We start from the raw sequence: 11,281 nt of genomic DNA on the forward strand, positions 1-11,281 counted from the left end.
CAGAATCAGCCAAGTGCACAGAGCTTTTTCTTCTCGTTTTTCCTCAACCTGATGAACTCGTAACCAGCTGATCATTTCTGGTTTCACGCTTCAACCACGGGTCACAAGTCTGAATCTTAAAACCAAATGAGAGTTCCCCTTTTAGGTGCCGTTTATCCAGGACCCAATCAGAAAACATCTGAAGTGTGCAATTTATTTATTTTTGCACACCAAATCCTGGCAGGCTGGATTTTTTTTTCTCCAAAGTAATTAGTTTGGATGAGGTTGCTACACTGCAAAAACCGCCTCTCTAGAAATAAGTCTATGCCTAAATCCAAGTCCTCTTATACGACGCAAAAATACCTCCGGCAATTCAATTCAATTCAATTCAATTTTATTTATATAGCGTCTAATACAACAGAGTTGTCTCTAGACGCTTTACAGAGACCCACACCCAGAACATGACCCCCGAGCAGTTATTACATAAATAATGGCAGGTAAAAACTCCCCTAGTGGGAGAAAAACCTTAAGCCAAACAGTGGCAAGGAAAAACTCCCCTTTAGGAGGGAAGAAACCTTGAGCAGGACCAGGCTCATCAGGGGGGACCCTCCTGCCGAGGGCCAGACTGGTGGGTCAGGGACGGCAACAGCACAGCAGGCAGGTGGAAGCAGCAACGGGATGACCGGGGGTGGGGACCGCAGGCCAGCACACAGCTCCCGAAGCTCCGGCCCAATCATCAAGTCCCAGGTTGGGGTGCAGGGTCGGGGAAAGGTTGAGAAGGGGCAGGGCCAGGGAGAGGAGTCTTGAGGGACGAACATTCTCCCCCGCCCAAAAGGGGCCGTTACCCTGCCCCCCTCACTCCCACACTGCAGGTTCCGGTGTCCGGCAAAGGATGCTGCAACATGGACAAAAGAGAGAAAAGGGAGGAGAAGGGGGGGCCAGCACAAGAAACCACAGGAGCGACTCTGACACACTAAAGTTTACACTACCTAGAGATTTACCAACACCAGCTAGAGGTTTACTAAACACTAACTATAGGCTTTACTAAACAGAAATGTTTTAAGTTTAGTTTTAAAGGTGGAGGTGGTGTCAGCCCCCTTAACCCAGATTGGAAGTTGGTTCCATAGTAGTGGCGCCTGATAGCAGAACGCCCGCCCTCCAAATCTACATTTAGATACTCTAGGAACTACGAGTAAACCTGCACTCTGAGAACGGAGAGCTCTGACAGGAACATAAGGCACTATCAAGTCTTGCAAATAATGCGGAGCTAAGCCGTTTTGGGCTTTATACGCAAGTAATAAAATTTTAAATTGGATTCTGAATTTTACGGGTAACCAATGGAGCGACGCTAACACTGGAGAGACGTGGTCTCTCCTGCTAATTCCTGTCAGTACTCGTGCTGCTGCATTTTGGATCAGCTGGAGCCTATTCAGCAAATTACTTGGACATCCTGCTAACAACACATTACAGTAATCTAGTCTAGAAGATACAAACGCATGAACTAGTTTTTCTGCATCACTCTGTGAGAGGATTTTCCTAATCTTTGCAATATTACGGAGATGGAAAAAGGCTATTTTACAAACCTGATTGACATATGGTTTAAACGACAAATCCTGATCGAAAATAACACCAAGATTTCTCACAGTTGCACTGGAAGCCATCGCAACACCATCTAATCCCTTCCTAAGATGCTCTGGACCAAGAATGATAACCTCTGTTTTATCTGAATTTAGAAGCAGGAAATTTCTGGACATCCAGTCCTTGATGTCCCTAAGACATGCCTGAAGTTTAGCTAACTGTTCTGTTTCATCCGGCTTCATAGACAAATAGAGCTGCGTATCATCAGCATAACAATGAAATTGTATGCCGTGATTCTGGATTATACTTCCCAACGGCTGCATGTATAAACTGAACAAGATTGGCCCTAGCACTGAACCCTGCGGAACACCATAACAGACCCTTGACTGTTCTGAAGAAACCTCATGTACATGAACAAACTGGAATCTGTCAGATAGGTATGATTTAAACCAACGTAGAGCTGTCCCTTTAATCCCAACAACATGCTCTAACCTGTGCAGTAAAATGCCATGATCTATAGTGTCAAAATAGTGGCAATGAGGCAAGAAAAGCATTTCTTGATAAGAATTCTTCCAAAGTAGCAAAATAGTCTGAACACTAGACAAAAATGTATTCATTTTCTTGAAGCAAGGCATGTTTACTTTCTTATGAGTTTAATTAATGAAAATATCACTTCATATCAATATAAAAAAACAAAAACCCTACCAATTACTACAGGACTGTCTCAGAAAATTTGAATATTGTGATTTTCTGTAATGCAATTACAAAAACGTCATACATTCTGGATTCATTACAAATCAACTGAAATATTGCAAGCCTTTTATTATTTTAATATTGCTGATCATGGCTTACATCTTAAGAAAACTCAAATATCCCATCTCAAAAAATTAGAATATTCTGTGAATCTTAATGTTGTGTGTTTTTTTTTTTTTTTTTTTTTTTTTTTTTTTTTTAAATTGCATTACAGAAAATAAAGAACTTTTATCACAATATTCTAATTTTCTGAGACAGTCCTGTATGAGAAACTCACAAGAAGCATCATTTAAATGATGGGTGCGGTAAAGACGACAACTTGCACAGTTGGTTGAACATTTATTTATTTTTAATAACAGTTCAAGCTTACTTTATTCACACTTGCTTTATTTTTAGTTAAAAATCTGTATGAAGGGGAGATAAAATACTTTAATACATTTAAAAACATACTTAAACAGCATTATTTTAAATCAAAATAAACTTATCCTTTTCAAAAGATATACAAACTGTCCTGAGGGGGGAGAGGGAAAAAAAAAAGACAAAAAAAAGAAAGTCTAGTCTTGAATTCAGCTCCTGGACGTGGCTTACTTTAAGATCTGGATTTGCTGACCCAGTGATATTTGTCAATGCGAGGCCCGGAGAAGGTGAATGTGGCTTGATAGGATTTGAAGCCTTTCTGGGCGGGGAAGTGGGGGGGCGGAGGCCCGGGCGGCGGGACGTGAGGATGGAAAGGTTCCCCGGCAAAGGCCTTCCGCTTTTCCCTCAGCCAGGTCCGAGGAGCGCCTGGAGAAAACTCGCTGAACTGAGGACAGAAGAAACAGAACCATTTACTGAACTACTGCACTCAAACTCAGAACATGGGTGTTCATGCAGAAAGACTTGACAGAATCATCTCCTTTACACAAAAACTAAGAGGAACTTCATTCAAATGTCATAACAAATGTAAGTTTACCAGAGGTGTCAAGTAACTAAGTACAAATACTTCGTTACCTTACTTAAAGGAGCTTGAGGCCGGATTGTGGCAGGATTTATGAAAAAAATCTGTATACATTTTAATTTTTCTAGTAATAATGTCAGATGAAGCATTCCAAGCCCAAAAGAATGAGCCCTCTAGTGTATCTCTCCTTTGCCTTGAACAGGCTGTGTGCTGCAATTCGGTCCCAAATTTCCCGCGCTGTCCTGTGGATGTGACGTCACATGACGCTGCATGTGCGTTCTCCCCGTTCTCCCGTGCCGGCTTCACTGTTGGCTGCAGTACCCCCAACGGCCGTCGTGGTGAAGGGTGGCGCTAGAGAGTCTCATTTCTTAAAAGGAGCCTCAAGCTCCTTTAAGTAGAAATTTTGGTTATCAATACTTCACTGGAGTAATTATTTTTCAGACGACTTTTTACTTTTACTCCTTACATTTTCACACAATTATCTGTACTTTTTACTCCTTACATTTTAAAAACAGCCTCGTTACTCTATTTCATTTCGGCCTTTAAAAAAAAACTATCCAGTTAAATTGCTCCATCCGGATAGAGTGAATTTGGTTGTGGTTGTTTCAGATGTTCTTGTCCAGTTTTGTTCTTACATCCGTTCCCTCAGATTCCTGCTACTAAACTTGGATGTACATTCCAATAAAGGTTATAAATGATAACATGCCTCTGAAGTTTGACTTTTTGCACCATTACAATACTTATAGGCATAGAATACAATACTTAATAGTAATCATATCTTCTGCTCTCTGAAACACATGTTAGTGCTCAATAGTACACATATATGGTTCTTTAATATATTTGCATTATACTAAGATACATTCATTTTCAATGGCTTTTGTCCTTAATGGCTTTTTTCCCCCTTACATTACTTTTACTTTTATACTTTAAGTAGTTTTGAAACCAGTACTTTTATACTTTTACTTGAGTAAAAAACTTGAGTTGATACTTCAACTTCTACAGGAGTATTTTTAAACTCTAGTATCTATACTTCTACCTGAGTAATGAATGTGAATACTTTTGACACCTCTGAAGTTTACGCCACAACAGCATAAGAAAACATATCAGACATGACTTCCTCTCGACTTCCTGCCCTTTAGAAGAAACTTATGGAGATTCAGTAAATCAGTGGTGAGCATTTGCACAGCTCAATTACACGAAAGTGACAAGTGGAGTTGGATCAGGTGGATGTTGAAGACCAGTGCCATTAAATAAAATATGTAGGACCTTGGTGATGACTTTAAACCAAAAAACCCCAAACAACTCAACACCCCAAACAGTTCCAGGCATGTCCCACTGGGAGGACACCCCGGGGAAGACCCAGGACACGCTGGAGAGACTATGGCCCAGTCCCAATCCCCCCCTAGTCCTACTTTTCAGTCCTACCCCTAAATTTTGCGCGTTCCCGTGAGGGTAGTGGTGTCCCAATTCCTCTTTGCATCTAGGGGGAGTGCACATATTGAGGGTTAGGGGGTATTAATCTACCCCTTCAGAGCGAGGGATTTCAGATGCTGACTTTGCGACAGAGGGCCAGAAAAATTTCCCAGAATTCTTTACGTCATCATTTGCAGACTGAATGAAACAAAAAAAAACATGGCGGACATTTCTAATTTTTAGTGAATAAAATCAATATTTTGAGTTAGTTTCTGCATAAAAATGCATTTTGATTACATTTCTAGCGAGAAATATATATTTTACTTTCATAATATTCACTCAGTGAATGTACATAATCACTCGCTTGCCCGTTGTTGCAAAGATCTCGCCAGAATAAAGGCTGATTTATGGTTCCGCGTTACACCAACGCAGAGCCTACGGCGTAGGTTACGCGGCGACGTGCGCCGTACTACGCCGTAGGCTCTGCGTCGATTTAACGCGGAACCATAAATCGCGGGCGGCTCTTCTCATCCCCGAAAACATCTGAGCAAATTTCTTAACAGGCGTTATTTGGATAAACTGAGCCCAGGTTGGGGATCTTAAAATCTATTTTTACGCCTGAAAAAATATTAAAACTTAATAAAGTGACATTAACAGCGCTACAGCTGAAATTAAAACAGCTTTTATCTCTGGGCTTCCTGATATGGTGTGACGTTTGTGCAAACGTAACTACGCAGTCGCTTACGTACCCGAACGTAAACCACGCAGTGACGTAGCACGTGGTGTCCCAATCCCTAGGGAAGATTACAAGGACCCTACGCCTGTGGCTTCATTTTTAGGGTTAGTGGTAGAAACTAGGGGGTGTATTGGGATTGGGCCTATGTCTCTCGGCTGGCCTGAGAACGTCTCGGACTCCCACCGGAAGAGCTGGAGGAAGTGTCTGGAGTAAAGGAAGTCTGTGCATCTCTGCTGAGACTGCTGCCCCCACGACCCTGTTCCTACTAAAAAAAAAATAGGCCTTTTATATAAACCCTGACAAGATTCCAAGTAAAGCTCCAACTCTAAACTGCGCATGTACAGTATATTACAACACCTTTTAACGTTGCAAGTGTGCGTTTCCACGAGCGGGCCTTACCCGGTAGACGCTGTTGGGGTTGCTGACGGTGGGGATGGTCTTGGACTCGTGCTGCGTGGGTGGGGTCGGGGTCGGGGCAGGGCAGGGCATGGATGAACTGCTGTTGCTGCTCGAGCTCTTGTCCGCCACGCCGTCGTCCTCGTCGGAGGAGCAGCCCGACTGGACGTCCAGGCTTGCGCGCTCCACGGCCTCGTGGATGCGGCGGGAAAAGTCCCGGTCCCTCCTGCGGGAGCCGTCCACCGCAGACACGCAGAAGGGACTGCTCTGCTCACCATACCTGCCAGAAAGGAAAAAGAAGTGGAAAGATACGTTTTTTTTTTTGTGTTTTGTTTTTTTTATTTCACAATTCACATCTTCATTCTACCCACATTCCCACCCTCTCCACAATTGCCCCAGGGAAAAAATAAATGAATAAATAAAAATATATAAATAAAAATCATGCATTAAGGGAGAACAAAATTAAATATATATTAAAAAATAGGTAAATAAATTAAAAAAATAAATAAATAATGGCAGCAACAACAATATCAAACTATATATGTATCCATACAAACATATAAGGCACAAGTTTGAAAATAAAGATACTCATTGGTCCCCCTTGGAAAAATTCTCCAGTTTTGAAAATAATGGAAACCAACATTCTTGAAAGATATGACCACGGTTGTATATTTCCAAAGTAAATTTTTCCAATGGTGAAAAAAAACTGAAATTTGATAAAAAAAAAAACTTGAAAATTGGAGGGGAATCATCTTTCCAAAGTAAAAGTATGCATTTCTTAGCGAAGTATGTGATCATAATTAATATCCTGCTTTTTTTTCCCGGTCTAACTGAAGATCCAGTGTATCATTTAATAAATACAAATTGGAGCTTAACTCAAAATTCATTTGTAAAACTGATTGTGTGAAAGTATGAATTGATTTCCAGAAACATATTAAAGAAAGATACGTTTGAGTCAAACCACAAGTGGAATATTTCTCTTTAAAAAAAAAAAAACACCCAAATTACAGTCCTCAACTTCATTCCAATAGTTTGAACAGAGTTTACATTCTCATGAGACACTGCATTTCAAATTGATGTCAGATTTCATTGAACATAGAAAACGTTAATGTATTTAAAGTCATTTGTTAGCATAAGCGTGCTTCCTCTAGCAGCTGTTCAGACTAATATACTCAGTTTTACTATCAAAGTTTGTTCAAATGTACTTTTAAATCTGGGGTTTTGTACTTTTGTCCTCGTCGAATGTTTATTCTTTACATTAAGACCTTCTCAAAGGTGAGGTGGTTCATTTAACACATTTCCTAATGAACAGTTTCCGTGCGTCCCAGATCAATACATCCCAGTCCTATTGATAATCAGCCAATATCCCCAATATTTTTTAGAAGCTTATTGCATCTCATTTGTCTCATCTTCTCTTGCCATGAAACAGATTTTAGCTAAATCCAAAGAGCGGTTTTCAATTCCTGTTAAGGGCGTGTTGCTTTATCCATGTGGAAACCTGTCTGGTAACTGCGGCATCACCACACACTTCTCTCGGGCCAATTTGACGAGAAAAAAAAAAAAAAAAAGTGTATATGGTTTGAGTGTCCACACATTTAAATGGTTTTTAGATTAAGTAACTTCCCTCTGCATAGCCCTATGTGAATTAAACATGAAAACGGAATTGAGGATGTGTAAACTGAAAACAGAGGTTTACTTCATCATTAGGAGACTATTGACAAAGTATTCCCTAACCCATCACCATAAATGACACTGGGGCCAGTGGGAACAGTATCAGTTAATATAATAACAACAACAACAACAATCCCAAAATAAAGCTAAAACCAACTGGTATTTATCTCCCAATTGGTAAAAATTACCAATTAGGGCAGGGGTCAGCAACCCAAGATGTTGAAAGAGCCATATTGGACCAAAAACACAAAAAAACAAATATGTCTGGAGCCGCAAAAAATTAAAAAAAGTTGTATACGCCTTAGAATGAAGGCAAATGGCGAAAGGCGAAATGTCCAGAAAAAAGTCGAAATGCCGAGAAAAAAAAAGTCGAAATGCAGAGAAAAAAAAAAGTCGAAACGCCGAGAAAAAAAAAAGTCGAAATGCTGAGAAAAAAAAGTCGAAGTACAATCTCGAGAAAAAAGTCGAAATGTTGAGAAAAAAGTCGAGATTAATGTTGAAGTACAATGTCGAGAAAAAAGTCGAAATGTCGAGAAAAAAGTCGAAATGTCGAGAAAAAAGTCGAAGTAAAATCTCGAGAAAAAAGTCAAAATGTCGAGAAAAATGTCAAAATGTCGAGATTAAAAAAGGAAAAAAGAAAAAAGGAAAGAAAATAAAAGAGAAAAGAAAAAAAGAAAAAAAAAGGTGAAACATTTTTGAAAAAGCTCCAGGGAGCCAATAGGGCGGCTCTAGAGCCGCGGGTTGCCGACTCCTGAATTATGAGAAAACTATTTTTCCAAATCGTACATTACTGACTAGAGTATATTAGTGTATGATGAACCACCACATGGGGCCGCAGCAGTGAACCAGAACCAACCTGCAGGAAACCTCTCCAGGGTCGACCCACACCGTCAGCTCCTGGGGAAGGCCCAGGTCCTCGTACCGCACCAAGCTCCGGTCACACGCCTGCTGCAGCACCGGGTCCTGCTGCCGAACCCTGTTCATACGCAGACACCTGCAACAAGGCAGGCCAGCACAAAACACAGCTCTGGTTAAGCAACAAGGCAGGCCAGCACAAAACACAGCTCTGGTTAAGCAACAAGGCAGGCCAGCACAAAACACAGCTCTGGTTAAGCAACTTGCACCCGGTTGCTTGAAGGGCACATGTATCCATCCACACAAAAACGCAAACCAGTTCAAATCGACTAATCTGGGAGGGATTACTTGACACAAAAATGTCTGTCCCACACTTTATTAAGCTGGGTCCAGATTTTTAAGTTGTTCACTTTGAAAGCAAACACCTCTGATGAGGTGAAGTTTACTGGAGCTTCTGTCATTATGAAAGCGCCTGTTGGAACTGTGAAATGCTGCCCCCGTGTGGTCAGAAGTGGTGCTACACTAAACCCTCGAAGGCTTGAATCAAATTAGCTGGACTTCAGTTTCTTTCAGTCTTTTAGACATTTGACCTTCCATCAATTTATCAGTAAGCTCTTGAACAAAAAACACGTTACTTTTTAATATCAAAAAAAGAAATGGTCCAGTCCAGAAGATGCAGCTATAGTCCAGGACAGGAAACTTTTAGCTTTTAACTCAGAAACTACAAATCTGTCTGCATAAACCAATAGTGTAAATTATGGTGTCCCTATACAGGACTGTCTCAGAAAATTAGAATATTGTGATAAAGTCCTTTATTTTCTGTAATGCAAAAATGTCATACATTCTGGATTCATTACAAATCAACTGAAATATTGCAAGCCTTTTATTATTTTAATATTGCTGATCATGGCTTACAGTGTAAGAAAACTCAAATATCCTATCTCAAAAAATTAGAATATTCTGGGAATCTTAATCTTAAACTGTAAGCCATAATCAGCAATATTAAAATATTAAAAGGCTTGCAATATTTCAGTTGATTTGTAACGAATCCAGCACGTATGACATTTTTGTTTTTGTAATTGCATTACAGAAAATAAAGAACTTTATCACAATATTCTAGTTTTCTGAGACAGTCCTGTATAGTTAACTAAAAATAAAAAATAAAACTAGGTGTGATAAAATGTTGCTTAACTGAAGTAAAAATAAAAACTAAAGTTTAGAAAAAATGAAAACTAACTGAAATAATATCGTGTCCTTATGAAACTAACTGAAATAAAATAAAAATACAGAATTTTTTTTTTTTTTTAAATTGAAATACAGAAAATAAAGAACTTTATCACAATATTCTAATTTTCTGAGACAGTCCTGTATAGTTAACTAAAACTAAAAAATAAAACTAGGTGTGATAAAAAATGTTGCTTAACTGAAAAATAAAAACTAAAGTTTAGAAAAAATGAAAACTACCGGTAACTGAAATAATATCTTGTCCTTATGAAACTAACTGAAATAAAATAAAAATATACAGAATTTTTTTTTTTTTATATATATATAAATTGCATTACAGAAAATAAAGAACTTTATCACAATATTCTAATTTTCTGAGACAGTCCTGTATGTCATGGAACTGAAATGGGTTTCACTGCCAAAATTAATAAGATACACTGAGCTTGAAGTTATTTTTGAAAGCAGAAGCAGGAGAATCCCAGTGATCCAGAGGGAAGCAAACTGGAAGCAAACTGGGCCCAAACTGACACACCACTGACCTGTAGGCCTGTCCCCTGGTGGGCGCGCTGGGATGCCAGTGGTTCTTGTAGTTCTCGAACAAAACAGAAGTTAGTGCGGTGGCGAAACGCTCCCTGCTGTCATTATTCAGACAGCCGTATCTCTTGACCAGGCGAGCCATGAAGAACACGGCGGCAGCAATCTCCTCTTTCATGTCCTCACACCTTCTCTGACCTCCAACTCAATTCTCAAAAGAAATCTCAGTCCTGTTGCACTAAAAACAAAAGCTTAAAAGACACGTAGGGTGATCCTACTCTCGCTGAAACAAACACTTAACAAGTAAAACCAACTGGAAACCAGAAAGACACCTCAAGCAAAAACATTTGCTACTAAAGTTCCACTCTGAAATCAGCTTTGATTTATTATCCTACTTAGAGAAAAACAGACATAACGTCACAGAGATCCACACATGGAGCTACAAGCTTATTCAGTAGTGGAAGATCGCTCGGATTCCTCCCAACTTTGGTTTAGATCTGCAGCTCAGCTGTGTGACAAGCCTGCACACCTGAACCCGGTTCCCTTAATCACCTCTGAACTCCTGCAGGTCCTGCTGCAGCTGGATTAATGTGAAGCAAAATCACATTTATGATCAGTACTCGAGTTGTAAAAACAATCAGGGGGGATGGTGGATTTTATCATATGGGGACAGATAATTTGTGCTGATTACAAATAATATAATATATTACAAATAATAGCAGTGACCAAAACACCTGCAGAAATACTGCAGGAATGACATAGCAGCAGTTAAATGCAGCTTTCTGTAAGCTTTAAATATCCACTGGGCTTACATCAAATACATCAAAACACAACAATAAAAAACAGTTTTCTGAACTTATCAATATGACTCTGTCCTTCACAGGATAAGTGACATGGATCACTGCAAAAACTCAAAATCTTAACAAGAATATTTGTCTTATTTCTAGTTGAAATGTCTCATTTTAGTAAAAAAAATCTCATTACACTTAAAACAAGACTCATCACTGGAAAAAAAACAACAATTTTCACCTGTTTCAAGTAGATTTTCACTTAAAATAAGTAGAAAAATCTGCCAGTGGAACAAGATTTTTTTGCTTGTAATAAGAAGATAAATCTTGTCCCACTGGCAGATTTTTCTACTTATTTAAAGTGAAAATTTACTTGAAACAGGTGAAAATTGTCAAATAAGTTATTTTTCTGGTGAT

The 11,281-nt window shown here is 39.3% G+C and overlaps 1 protein-coding gene across 1 annotated transcript; it reads right to left on the reverse strand.

The window, feature by feature from the left end:
• Positions 1-2,827: 2,827 nt before the first annotated feature.
• LOC133459314 (maternal B9.10 protein-like) lies at positions 2,828-10,254 on the reverse strand. The gene is made up of 4 exons (XM_061739197.1): positions 10,082-10,254; positions 8,320-8,457; positions 5,796-6,072; positions 2,828-3,112 (listed from the first exon to the last, which is right to left on the reverse strand). The coding sequence occupies exons 1-4, from the start codon at positions 10,252-10,254 to the stop codon at positions 2,900-2,902; spliced, it is 801 nt and encodes a 266-aa protein (XP_061595181.1). The 3' UTR covers positions 2,828-2,899.
• Positions 10,255-11,281: the final 1,027 nt, after the last annotated feature.

This window comes from Cololabis saira, chromosome 14, assembly GCF_033807715.1.
Source record: "Cololabis saira isolate AMF1-May2022 chromosome 14, fColSai1.1, whole genome shotgun sequence".
Classification (NCBI taxonomy): Eukaryota; Metazoa; Chordata; class Actinopteri; order Beloniformes; family Belonidae; genus Cololabis; species Cololabis saira.